At 38.4% G+C, this 13,927-nt stretch overlaps 2 protein-coding genes across 3 annotated transcripts; one reads left to right on the top strand and one right to left on the bottom strand.

Annotated features, from left to right (window-relative positions):
• Positions 1-6,488: 6,488 nt before the first annotated feature.
• Positions 6,489-8,838, top strand: LOC140812254 (F-box protein At1g10780-like). Of its 2 annotated transcripts, none has more exons than XM_073170482.1 (4): positions 6,489-6,679; positions 7,123-7,867; positions 7,956-8,236; positions 8,443-8,838. In XM_073170482.1, the coding sequence occupies exons 2-4, from the start codon at positions 7,126-7,128 to the stop codon at positions 8,677-8,679; spliced, it is 1,260 nt and encodes a 419-aa protein (XP_073026583.1). In that variant the 5' UTR covers positions 6,489-6,679; positions 7,123-7,125; the 3' UTR covers positions 8,680-8,838. The 2 variants fall into 2 exon arrangements, with proteins under 2 accessions (XP_073026583.1, XP_073026584.1); XM_073170483.1 differs by having other exon boundaries at positions 6,489-6,667.
• A 973-nt stretch (positions 8,839-9,811) lies between these two features.
• On the bottom strand, positions 9,812-12,842 carry LOC140812856 (transmembrane emp24 domain-containing protein p24delta3-like). Its single transcript, XM_073171222.1, has 4 exons — positions 12,511-12,842; positions 10,464-10,676; positions 10,224-10,300; positions 9,812-10,130 (listed from the first exon to the last, which is right to left on the bottom strand). Exons 1-4 carry the CDS (start codon positions 12,715-12,717, stop codon positions 9,986-9,988), a joined length of 642 nt encoding a protein of 213 aa, XP_073027323.1. The 5' UTR covers positions 12,718-12,842; the 3' UTR covers positions 9,812-9,985.
• Between the last annotated feature and the right edge of the window lie 1,085 nt (positions 12,843-13,927).

The raw sequence follows: 13,927 nt of genomic DNA on the forward strand, positions 1-13,927 counted from the left end.
CTCGAATCCGAGCGAACAAGGCTGGCTCAGATAAAATGGTAGCAACACGAATGCTCTCCATACCTTTCCGATGTTTGAAATTAAATCCCAACGAACAACAATCCTGAATAGTACTAATCATAGCACTGGTCTGAAGTGCAGAAACTCTCACTTTGCGACTAAGAGCATCAGCTGTGAGATTTGCAGATCCTGGATGGTACTTGATCTCGCAGTCATAATCTTTCAGCAAATCCATCCAACGACGTTGCCTCATGTTCAACTCAGCCTGAGTGAACAGATATTTCAGACTCTTATGATCAGTAAAGATTTCAAACTTAACCCCGTACAAGTAATGACGCCAAATCTTCAGCGCGAACACAATAGCTGCCAACTCTAGATCATGAGTAGGATACTTCTCCTCGTGAGATTTCAGCTGTCTGGAAGCATAAGCAATCACATGACCGTTTTGCGTCAACACACACCCTAAGCCTTGAGAAGAGGCATCGGTGTAAACACTGAAACCATCAGATCCTGACGGTAACGCCAAAACAGGTGCAGAAGTCAGAAGTCGACGAAGCTCTCTGAAACTATCTTCGCACTCAGATGACCACTCAAATGGAACATCCTTCCGAGTAAGTTGCGTCAAAGGTCTAGCTACCTGGGAGAAATTCACGATGAAGCGACGATAATACCCTGCTAGACCTAGAAAACTACGGATCTCAGCCACCGTCGTAGGTCGTGACCAATTTAGCACTGCCTCAATCTTGCTGGGATCCACAGAAATTCCTTCCTTGGAAATCACATGACCAAGGAATACTACACGATCAATCCAGAACTCGCACTTACTCAGCTTAGCATACAATTGCTTCTCGCGAAGAATCTGCAACACAATCCTCAAGTGCTGGACATGCTCTTCCACACTATGAGAATAGATCAAGATATCGTCAATGAAAACCACCACAAACTGATCCAGAAAATCTCGGAAGACTCGGTTCATCAGATTCATGAACACCGCTGGCGCATTCGTCAATCCGAATGGCATAACTAGAAACTCGTAATGCCCATAACGAGTACGAAATGCAGTCTTGGAAATATCATCATCTCTGACTCTCATCTGATGATAACCTGATCGCAAGTCGATCTTGGAGTAAACAGAAGTACCCTGAAGCTGATCGAACAAGTCATCAATACGGGGTAATGGGTACTTGTTCTTGATCGTCACCCGATTCAGCTGGCGATAATCAATGCACAACCGCATCGATCCATCCTTCTTCTTGACAAACAAGACTGGAGCTCCCCAAGGCGAAACACTCGGGCGAATATAACCTTTATCAAGAAGATCCTGCAATTGCTGCTTCAGCTCTCTCATCTCTGACGGAGCCAGACGATAGGGGGCACGAGAAATCGGTGCAGTCCCTGGCATTAATTCAATGCCAAACTCCACCTCTCTAACCGGAGGAAAACCAGGAATCTCTTCTGGAAATACATCAGGAAATTCACAAACCACTGGAATATCCTCTATACCAACACTACCTGTGGACGTATCAATTGTATAGATGAGGTAGCCTTCCCCGCCCGCCTCTAAAGCACGACAGGCTTTCAGAGCAGATACTACTGGCATCGGAGGTCGCGCTCCCTCACCATAGAAAAACCAACTAGAGCTCTCAGTCGTACGAAACTGAACAAGCTTCTGGTAACAATCCACAGTAGCTCGGTAGGTAGTCAAAATGTCTATACCCAAAATACAATCAAAATCTTCCATCTCCAGAATCATAAGATTCGCAGTCAACTCGTTACCCTCAAAATCTAAAGGACAACCCATCACTAGACGCTTGGCTAAAACCGAATGACCCATCGGGGTAGAAACAGAAAGAATGACGTCTAGAGAAACATACGGTAACTTATGACGTTTAACGAATCGTGCAGAAATGAATGAATGAGATGCTCCGGTATCTATAAGAACAAAAGCAGGAATACCGCATAAACAAAAAGTACCTGCTATGACTCTCTCGGTCTCGTCTGCAGCCTGATCCTGGTTCAACGCAAAAACTTGACCTTGGGCACGAGGTCGAAGATTCGAACTACCCACTGCCTGACCCTGCCTCCTCTGCTGAACAGTCGCCTGAGATCCAGAACCAGATCCTGCTCCACCTCGCAACTGAGGACAATTCTTCTTAATATGCCCCATCTCTCCGCACTGATAACAAGCTCCTGCGGCTACTCGGCATTGCTCCGATGGATGGTTCTTCCCACAATGCGCACAAGACTCCTTCTTCTTACCAAAGCGGAAAACACCGCTAGATCGAGATCTAGATCCAGAAGAAGACGAACCAGATTTCTTGAACGACTGAGATCGAGGCCTCAAAGTACTCGGAGGTCTAGAAGAAAGAATAGCCCTACCACGCTGGAGACTGATCTCTGCTTGACGACACCGGTTCACCAACCCATCGTACGAAGTAGGATTATCACAGACAGTGACTCGATCAAAGATCTCCTGATTAAGGCCCTGGAGGAAATGATCATACTTGGCCTCAGAACTGCCACTGATATGAGGAGCGAAGGGTAATAACTCAAAGAATTTCTGCTGATACTCATCAACAGACATACTCCCCTGCTTCAGGTTCAAGAGCTCAATCGTCTTGGCCTGGCGAAGGGCTGGAGGAAAGTACAGCTGCATGAACGCTGCACGGAAATCGGCCCAAGTCGCTCTACCCTGAGACTGAACTATCGGCGCAGAAGTCGATCGCCACCACCTGCGAGCACGGCCCTCAAGAAGAAAACTAAGGGTCTCCATCTTCTGCTCATCGGTGCACTGGAATGCGCGGAAACAACTCTCCATGCGCTCTAACCAATCCTCCGCATCATCGGGAGTCTCACCGCCAACTAAAGGCTTAGGCCCCATCTGCATGAAACGATGCATATCGAAACGCCTAGGACCATCCCGACGATGACGATGCTCATGGTGACGCCTAAGATCATCCTGGTCACCCCATCGACCTACACTCCCCTGACTACTCCCGTCATCAAAATGGTCAGCCATCGCTACAAGATAGAATAGGGAAAAATGGTCAACGGAAATCCCAAAACAAAATCTATATCCCAAAATCATACGCATGCTCTGATACCATAAATGTAGTGACCCGTTCCAGAATCACCTACTAATTGAAAACTAAGCATGCAATTAACTTAATAATTACTAATCAGAGATAATAGCGGAAACAACTAACAAATGATAGTTATACAACCCAAACGAACTCTAGAACAACTCAAAATAAGGTAAAGAATATCTGGTACAACCATATCGAATCAAATGATACCGAAACTAAACCAACCGGCTACTCAACGTCCTCCTCCTGCTCCTCCGGAACCATCCAACCTGAGACCTGCCCCGAGGGAATGGGGTGTCCAAGATAAACAAAACCGAGGACGTGAGCGATAAGAACGCCCAGTACAAAAGTATGAATATACAGACCTATATGAAATGCACATGCTATGATCATGATACCGGGGTAGTCAAGAAACAGGAATCACAAAAGGATCTCAACAATGCTCAGTCTAGAGGCGCCAAGTGGATAGTGCCGCGCGGTCCAACCTCTGGGTCACTGCATCCACTACAAGACAGACGTGGACCTAAAATGTCCCGGACCACCGAAGCCCTCCCGACCCGTCGGCCACTGTGTACTCTCGGTGTCCATGCGTCCACAAGACAGGGCTGAGCGGCCCCAAGATATAGCTTATCTCGAAAGAGATACAGCTCAACAGCAAAGGCTATCTCGAAGGAGATACGGCTCAACATGAAATGCAACGTGCAGTAATAAACGTGACATAATAGCATGCATCATATGACATATATCAATGCACCACATAATCATGCAACACATATATGAATGTATACTCAACCAGGATATCTCGGATAGTACTTTCGTACCTCTATCACAGCAATCCTAATCCACTGGAACAACCAGACAACAGGTCTAATCCAAGCCTATTCATCAAGTGAAAACCATCACTAAACTTATCTACCAGACTTAACTAGATAATCCTGAGATAAATACTGATAAAATTCCAAACCTTCGTCCGTCGCTAGCCCGCTGATGCCGCTAGCTCCCAACTAGAGCACAGCTCTGCTACAAGACCAGCAGCTCCCCGCTAGTGCCCAAATCTCGGAACAAGACTAGAACCTGTCAGAAACGACTGAAATGCTATGGAACTCTCTGAATTGGCGAGTCAAAATGAGGAAATCCGACCACTATTTATAGGCCATGTTCGGATCCTCCGAACACCACTTCGGAACGTCCGAACGCTACGTGTCCACTGGCTCTTGACAGCTCATGATCGGATCCTCCGATCATACACTTCGGACCGTCCGAACATGCACGTGTCCAGCTGCTCTTGACACCTCATGATCGAATCCACCGAACCTACACTTCGGAACGTCCGAACTCCCACGTGTCGATCAACTCTTGACACCTAATGATCGGATCCTCCGATCTCACTTCGGACCTTCCGAACTCTTCGGTGCTTCCGAACCATCTTCGGACCTTCCGATCATGATTAATCACCATTAATCCGTTAATTACCCAATTCGGCATTTTTTAAATGAAATTTGAATTTTCATAACTTAAATCGAAATCGAAATATAGGATAAAATATTCTTAATTCTATTAAGATCTACGTTTATCAATCACAAATTACTAATTATTAATTTTATTCATATTAAAATGTGACCGTGACGTACACCCTAGATTAATCATGTACATTGTATATATTTAATATCGCGGAACATATACATATATTTTCATGTATATACCATGAACTAAATGACATAGTAAGTAGACTAGTTGACTTGTGCTTAAAAATTTCGACATCATCTCTCCATAAACTGGAGTTAACCATCTATCTCTAGTCTAGTCGAGAATACAATATTTAAATATAAAACGCGATGCGCCTCTAGTTCAAATTTTTGATAAAACTCAATGTTGAACTTGATCATTACCAACTTTTGGTCATATGACTCCTTTTTTCTTTCATTTACATATCAATTAACATATTATGCTCAGTTTAATACTCAAATATCATCTTCTAAATATCACAAATCTTTGTACCACACCTATCTCCTCCACCATTCACTTCAAAATACCAATTCCCCACAGGCCACATCAACCTTTCAATGTTCACATGTACATATCCATAAACTCATGAAATAATTTATAATTTAACACAATCATCAATCACATATACACATTCATTTTATCTAATTCATGTTCATACTGTCATATTCGTGTTTGTGTTCGCATTGCGGATTCTTAGACATGGACCATATCACATACAATGGAAATTTGATTCATAATAAGAACATATATCATTCCATATTCATAAAATAAGGATGACAGAAATATTGTACATCAAACATAAGGACATTGGGATGACCAAACATTAAAATTCTCCCTTCTTTTTAACAGTTTCGTCCTCGAAATTGTCTGCAACTATCATTCCATAGTCATAAAATAAGGATAATAGAAATATTGTACTTTTTTATTTTTACCAAAAATTAAAATTGATTGTCTGAATGTAATGTAAAGATAAAATGAATTATTTATACAATTTATACTAATAACAAAAAAAATATCGTAGTAACATAAAGTTATATCCCAAATTAAAGAATTGATATAATCAATGATTTTTTAAAAAAATAATTTATGTTTTCAATAAGTTCAATTTAAATTTGAATAAATAAAATAAAATTCATCAATTAGGTTTGAATTTATATAAAATAAATCAAATTCAAACTAATAAAAAAACTAACATAAATGAGCAACGATTTAGTGATATAAATTTCTTTTTTTATAATTGTAATTTTGATAAATAAAACTTATTATTTTAGATAAAAACTCAGCTTATATGTATACATACATACATATATACTTATATATATGACAAAAATTTGTGTGAGATAGTCTTACGTGTCGTATTTTTTGAGGAGTGAGTCTCATGTGAGACCGTCTCACGGATCATAATCTGTGAGACGGATCAACAATACTCATATTCACAATAAAAAATAGTACTCTTAGCATAAAAAGTAATACTCTTTTATGGGTAACCCAAATAAGAGATCCGTCTCACAAATAATATCCGTGTGACCGTCTCACATAAGTTTTTGCTTTTTTTGAGATGAATATCTTATTTAAGTCATCCATGAAAAAATATTACTATTTATGTTAAGAGTATTATTTTTTATTGTGAATATCGGTAGGGTTGACCCGTCTCACAGATAAAGATTCGTGAAATCATCTAACAAGAGACCTATTATATATATATATATATTGTTATAACTCCTTAAATAACCCAAGATATTATGTTTCATTCTTTTTTAGATTATTAATAAGTAATAGTAATTATAACCAATTTTCTGTTTTAAAAAATGCGGTGAACGGTCGAAATATTTTAAAAAAGGGTTGAAAAGCCAGGCGGGTTTCAAAATTTCCACGCATTTCGTTTTCTGACAAAAACACTCCGAACTCCGAAATCTCTCTTTCAAAATTTGAAAATATCCACTCATTCTTCCTTCCTTCCTTCTTATATAGCAGCGCCTAACGATTCCGCCACCCTCCTCTCTCTTACTCCATCGTGCATTTGAATTGGAGCGAAATCTAGCTCTAGTTTCTTGCCTAAGCCTGGTGCAGAAATTGTAATCTTTCTTGTAAGTTAGCTCCTTTTACTTTCATGTATCTTCCATTTGTTGATGCACTTTTAATCAGATGAAATGTGCGTGTAATTGGGTGTGGGTGTGTGCAATAGATATTTATCAATGTCTGTTTATCTGGGTTGTTATTGGAATTGTTGGCATTCAAACTGCGATGACTGTTCAGTCCTGGAAATTTCAGGATTGATATTTTTCAAGAAAATTTGTGTTTGTGCGTTGAAAATTGATTTTTTAGATCTCTAATTAGGTGTAATGTGTTGTGCTAATTGCCCATTTCTTGATTACCTTACGCTAATCTGCTTGGTTTTGTGTACAAGATGAACCCCGTTACTTTTTTATTTTGTGCATTTAATGGGTCATGCGTTCTTGAATTTTTTTAAAGCTTCCATATGTTTTGCTGTTTTAAAATTGGGCGTGAAGTGTTGGATTATTTTCCGCAGATAATGGAGTCACTACCCGATGCTTTAGTCCAACAAATTTTATCTCTAATTAGCAATGCTAAGGATGTAGCCTCTTGCAACTGTGTCTCCAAGAGATGGAAGGATTCATTGCCCTATTTGAGGAGTTTAATTTTCCCCAGAAATCTTTTTGACACTCTCACCAATGGAAATACTCCTGATGTCGTAGTTAGACAAATGGTTTCCTCAGTTGTTGACCTAGAAGAACTCGTGGTTTATTGCCCATTTTCAAGTTCTGGCCTTGCGTCTTGGCTATCTATAGCAGGACCCTCGTTGAAGAGCCTTGAGCTCCGAATGGACAACATAATCGAGCAACAGACTTTTACTGAAATTCCTTCGAAGTTGGATTGTATCAGAGCTGCTTCAAATTTGAAATCTCTCAAACTTTGGGGTGTTTTAATGATTTATACTCCAAAATGGGATGTTTTTCATAGGCTCGAGAATCTTGAAATAGTTGGGGCTAGGTTAGAAGAACATGCACTTTCTGTTGCTCTTCGTGCTTGTCCTAATTTGAGTCAGCTTTTGCTTCTTGGTTGTGAAGGATTGAAATATGTTTCAATTGAGAATCCTCATCTCGAGAATTGCAAGCTCGATTTTTTTGGAGTAGGCAACTGCTCGCTCACAATCAACTCAACGAAGCTCGAATCACTTGAAGTACAGGGTTGTAGTTTCATCAGGGTTTGCGAAACTCGATTTTTAACAAACCTCTCCATTGCCAACAATTCAGGTAGTTTTTCATGGCTTATAAGTAGTCAGGTGTCCATTTTCTTATTTGACATGATACAATATTTGATAATTCGATTGGTGTGTTACAGGTAGAGTTTATATGGTGGATTTTGGGAAACTCGTGGCATTGGAAACATTGTCCATAAGGGGTGTGCAATGGTGCTGGGATGCGATAAGCAGAATGCTTCAAATGGCCAGTGAGGTTAAGCACCTCTACATGAAGGTCGAATTCACCGGTGATTCTGAAACACTTCTCCCCTTTCCAGAGATTAACTTAGTCGACTTCTTTAACAGCCATCCAAAGCTGCAAACTTTTGACATTCATGGAGCGATGTTTGCTGCTCTTTGCCAAAAGAACAGCCTGAAAAACGTAAGTCTCTAACTCAGAAATCTCATGTAAGCTATTAATTTTTCAGTGATGTGGGACTACAGATCGATTTGTGTGATACGTGAGTGAACACAGGACATTGAATTCGGAAGTATTTTCAAGATAGATGATGATTTTCAATAGGTTTTGAGTTGTTTAAATGCTTTGTTTTATCTCGTTAAACTAAGAAACATGCTTCTACGCTGCAGGTTGACTCGAGGTTTTTTATTCCATGCCTCGAGCAGGTTGTGGTAACTGTAAGATCCCCTTTAAATGCTGAACAAAAGATGAGTACGTTGGATTCGTTGATAAAGTATGCAAAGAATTTAAGAAAAATGACAATAAAGATTCTTCAGATGAAGAGCAGTCATAGCAGTGCTGATGATTTCTTTGAGGACATTTGCAGATTCAGATACATGAATCGCAAGATTGTTTCTATTGAATAGCTATTTTTTAGTGGCTTGTGTTCTTGAAAAGGATGATTAACTCCTATTCTAATTCTAGACATTGTTTTCTTTGCATTTTTGTCATTATGAGATGATTGATGTTACACTGATTTGAACTACCAGAATACACAAGTTGGTTCTTGGTTTTGGCTCTGATTGATGTCAAGAAATGTAATTGATTATTTTTTTTTACGATGTGAGTATCTGCATTTGTTACCTTTCGGCGTGACTGGATAAACTTCCGGATTAACCTAATAGTTAGCAAATCAAAAATACAATATAATAGAACGTTTGAAATCGGTATCCTATGTTTCTTCGAAATATAGGATCTTATTTCACATTTATAAATAGATTATTTATGTTATAGGTAAATTAATTTAATAGATTGATTTACAATTGATGTGTTATATTAGAGTCTATAATAAATTATTTTCTTGATTCAACCCCACGGTTTTCGTTGTGAATATTGTTCCACAGTTATGAGACACTCTTAATTGAATACTAATAAAATATAATACATATTTAGGATATGATAATTATTTAAAAAATGAGTGAGTCTCATGTGAGACCGTCTCATGGGTCATAATCCGTGAGACGGGTCAACCCTACCCATATTCACAATAAAAAGTAATACTCTTAGCATAAAAAGTAATACTTTTTCATGGGTGATCCAAATAAGAGATCCGTCTCACAAATATGACCCGTGAGACCGTCTCACACAAGTTTTTGCCTTAAAAAATTAGGATACCATTTGAAGAATGTGACTACTTTATGTTATAATAATAGTGATTATATACACATGTTAAATACTGATATCGGTTTTTATATTTAATACCTTTTTATGCTTATAGTATATAATGGTATAGATACATAATCATAAAAATAAATTAAAGATAACATGAATTGATTCAAATACAATATTTAAATATATCAATTAATTTTTTTACTTAATTTATATTTATTGTTTTAACAATATAAATCAATAGTTATTTTCATATTTTAAATTAGTTTTTGGTTTTCAGACCGTTGTCCATACAATATCAGCATCTCATTCTTTGATTGGTATTTTTATTTTTATTTTAACTTTGTAAAAATATTAAATGTCTCTAAATCAAGTATCAGACATGAGGAATAAGCGTGCATCATAATATCCTGTTTAGATATGAAAATCAAACACAAATAAAGTTTTTAATACACTGCCAAAAACACATTCCAAAAAAAAAAAAAAAACAGAGTGGAAATGAATCAAACCTGCCTAATATTTCATCTATTGTTGCAGAGTACAAGTAGATCAAGGATTTTCCATCTAAATGAGTTTTTTCTTCTGAAAATATCTCTGTAAGTGCCATATTTGAGCTGTCGAAACCAGAATACAGACTCCCAGTGACATGATACTGAACCAAGCCACCCGAGCATTCGTTCTTTCGCTCACCTCCCGCATCTCAGCTTCTCTATAAAGCCCGAGGAAAACAATTGGGACATCGAACGAAATAAGAATAATCACCATCATCATAAATCTTCAAATTTGAACAAGAATATTTAACCTGCTTTTGAGATACAAAAGATTTTCATGGATGGTTTCCACTGCTCCTTCAAGCTTTCTTAGATCAAGTTCAACACCCTACTAGAAGACAACAAAACAATATTATCTCCAAAGAATTCCTGGGCTCATTGTTCTTGAAACCAATTAGAACTTAAGTGCAACTGATTATTAAAGACATCCAAAATAGGGAAAAAAAGGTATAACTGGGAATGGAAGTTGCACATAAGCATAAAGGACTAACCTCGATGTTTTCCTTTCGTGCAACTGACTCCCAATCTTTTGCTGCGATGCCCATTTTCCAATCGATATTGATGCTTAAATCCCCACTACCTGAATAATGGCCATCGATCCAAAAACAAGCCAGATAATTTCCAGACTCGATAGTTGTAAATGCAAATTGGCCATGCGTGGCATTTTCATTTTGATGGAGGTTGTTTCCATATGGCGAAGTCACCTAACAGGGTAACATTAATTTGATATTTATTAGCTCCAGCAGCAAGAAAGATAGACAACTACATAAATAATGAATCAAAAAGGTTTAGCTCGCCATATCCAACTGAAAATTGCAGTAATCACCTAGAAAACGGAACCTAAAGATACTGTTTAACTTACTTCATGCCAGCTTCTTGAATGCTAAACAATGGCTAGATACAGCTCCAAGTAATTCATTTGAATCCATGTGAATTTATCAACCCTTACAAGATTAGCAAATTAATTTCAAACACTAAGTTTCTATCCATTGCCTCATAGCCTTAGCAATAAAGTCCAGAAGTCCGGATACTGAAAGCAGAAAAGGAATTTTTCCATGGGATCTAGCAATATTTTCCCCAGGATTTTTCCCTCCCCACCCCACTCCATTTCGGAGCTATTTTTGCAAGTCCCATGAAGGGAGGAGAAGAAAATCAACCCTGAAAGGTGGGAAGCAATCAAAAGATTGCTTAAAAAACAATAAAATGTTATTCAAAGTGAAATCACTCAGCTAGCTAATTGTAAGGCAACTTGGAAGACAATATCATGAAAATCATGCTTTAATACCAACACCTATAAAAACCTTATGGTCCGCCAAAGAGATACAATGGAGAACCACACATAGAAATTGCCGAACCAGTTAGCTCGAAAGAGAAACGGCATATCATTTTTGTTGATAAGTGATAGAAAAAGCAACAAAAATGGAAACCGCAACAAAAAAGCCCCACAGTTCCACTCCCTTTTCCAGGTTTCATTTGTAATCTAGATTGAGTTCTTCTGATACCTTAATCTAGCATACACAAAATTTTCAGGCGATTGCAGTTGGGTATAAAAAAGTGAGAAAAAAAGAACCATAATCTGAGGGACTGTTACTTGTGAGTCAGGACCCAGAAAAACAATGTAAGACAGTGATATGAGGTGAAAGTAATTCAAAGGACTTTATATTTATAAAAAAATCACATATAAAATTTCAGTTTATTTTGTCTTAAGCAATACAGTTCCCCAACCTCGCCCTGCCACAAGTTTTGCCCATGGACAGAGATCATACGGCTGCAAAGGGAGAATAAGAAGGAGATGCTGGGATATAAAGGTCAAAGATTGTGCATTATTTATGCCTTCAGAGTCATCAACTTGAAATTAATAACTGTCCTTCAGGTGATCAAAGTAAATATACACAAAAAAAAGTGACATGAATAATTATTTTCCATCCGATCAGATAACCTCCTTCAAGTTATCCACCAATTCAGCTAGACCAGGTGGAAAATCAACATTTTTATTGACATTTTCCATGATCTCTGAGAGATTGCAAAAGTACATGCCCAAAGTAATTGATAGATTATTTAAAAAGGACATCATAAATTTTTTTCGAAACCAAGGGCAATTGAGCACCCCGGAATAAATAAAACTAGCCATCAAGCTAAACAATTATCACTTTATCCACCCTTCATATGCTTCCTTCCTTCATCTTGACATTGTGATTTCTTTCCTTTAACTCAAGTACAAAGGTGGTCCCTAATCCACTTACAAATTAATACCCATCTTTACAACTAATGATTGCTTTTACCACCTAAAAAATGAACCCAAAATCACCCTTTTTGATAATTGCTACCTAACGATCAAGCTCCACACTTGGCAAAGTAAATAATCATGCATCTCCAGCTACGTGGCCACATCAACATCAGATGTAAAAAGATTTAATTTATCTACAAGGAACTCCAATAATTTCATTGCCATATAACCTTATAACACAAAGCAATTGAATCGAACACAAAACGAAGAAAATAAATCAAGTAACAGAAAGAGGGAAACAAACCCCTAACCTTGGAGGAAATTGTGGGTGTGTGGTGAGCATGATCATCGGAGATGACCACGTAATCGGCCAAAACGACGACGTTCGTGTGGATTTCCTCTGATACGCACTTGGTCCCCTTGGCCGGCAAACTCAACCATATGGACTCCCCCCGCCGCAGAAAACATAGCAAAATCAACAGAAACCCCACGTAGCGCATGTTAGCCCCCGCCGCCATTGATTATCTTCTCAATAAAGCTTAGTTCTGTATATACGAGGCGATCGATGGGATCTCTCTCAGTATTATCGAAACTTCGCTCTTGGACTGCTTCATCTTCGGGATGGTGGTGGTTTTTTTTTCTTTTAAATAATATTTTATTGTTTATTTTAATCAAATTCTACCTAGGCAAAAACTTGTGTGAGACGATCTCACGGGTCATATTTGTGAGACGGATCTCTTATTTAGGTTACCCATGAAAAAGTATTACTTTTTATGCTAAGAGTATTACTTTTTATTGTGAATATGGGTAGGGTTGACCCGTCTCACAGATTATGATCCGTGAGACGGTCTCACATGAGACCCACTCACCTAATAAATCCATATTTCCTAATTTGTTAATTATTTGTTACAATTTAAATGCTACTCAAGAAATTTTAAAAAAAACTATTAAAGGACATAAATTTTAATGAGTAGATATCTTGTGAGACGATTTCACGAATCTTTATCTGTGAGACGGGTCAACCCTACCAATATTCACAATAAAAATTAATATTCTTAGCATAAAAAATAATATTTTTTCATGGATAACCCAAATAAGATATATGTCTCACAAAATACAACCCGTGAGACCGTCTCACACAAATTTTTGTCAATTTTTAATAAAAATGTTTATCATTAAATATGAAAATTACTAAGTTAAGTTTTAAACGAGCAATCCATCATGTAAACTAATTAGTTATAAAACTATTTACTTTAAGGCTGCGTTTGGTTTGGAGGATAGGATAATGAAATGATTAAGAGAGAAATGATAAGAAGAATGATTGAAGTAGAAATATGATATATAATGATAAAATAATATTATGTTTGATATGATAGATAAGAATGTGATAATTAATAATTTTTTGGTGAATTGACGAAATTTCCCTTCCATTTGTGCATCTGCGTGGGGCGGCAGGGGGCCAGTGGTGGCGGCGGCCGGAAGCGACGGGGTTGGTCGGCCGGAAGCGGTGGCGGCGGTCGGCCGGAAGTGGCGGCGGCGGTCGACTGGAGGAGGCGGCATCAGTCGGCCGGAAGTGGCAGCGGCGGTCGACTGGAGGAGGCGGCGTCGGTTGGTGGCGGTCGGCCGGCGGCAGGGGTTGGCGGTGGGCTGTCGGTGGAAGGAAGTGGTGGTGAGTTTGGATTTAGGAGAAGGGTAAAATTGGAAAAATATGATGTATTAAGAGTGAGA

The sequence above is a fragment of the Primulina eburnea genome, chromosome 14, assembly GCF_022965805.1.
Source record: "Primulina eburnea isolate SZY01 chromosome 14, ASM2296580v1, whole genome shotgun sequence".
In the NCBI taxonomy this organism is placed as follows: Eukaryota; Viridiplantae; Streptophyta; class Magnoliopsida; order Lamiales; family Gesneriaceae; genus Primulina; species Primulina eburnea.

Bases quoted from the DNA above. Each gene is read 5' to 3' on its own strand.
- LOC140812254 (XM_073170482.1), top strand. From the start codon at position 7,126: ATGGAGTCACTACCCGATGCTTTAGTCCAACAAATTTTATCTCTAATT. The intron at 7,868-7,955 runs GTAGTTTTTCAT...GGTGTGTTACAG, and splicing joins CTCCATTGCCAACAATTCAG to GTAGAGTTTATATGGTGGAT. The intron at 8,237-8,442 runs GTAAGTCTCTAA...TCTACGCTGCAG, and splicing joins AAAAGAACAGCCTGAAAAAC to GTTGACTCGAGGTTTTTTAT.
- LOC140812856 (XM_073171222.1), bottom strand. From the start codon at position 12,717: ATGGCGGCGGGGGCTAACATGCGCTACGTGGGGTTTCTGTTGATTTTG. The intron at 10,677-12,510 runs GTTAGGGGTTTG...TTACCCTGTTAG, and splicing joins CACCCACAATTTCCTCCAAG to GTGACTTCGCCATATGGAAA. The intron at 10,131-10,223 runs GTTAAATATTCT...CGGGCTTTATAG, and splicing joins CTTTTGTATCTCAAAAGCAG to AGAAGCTGAGATGCGGGAGG.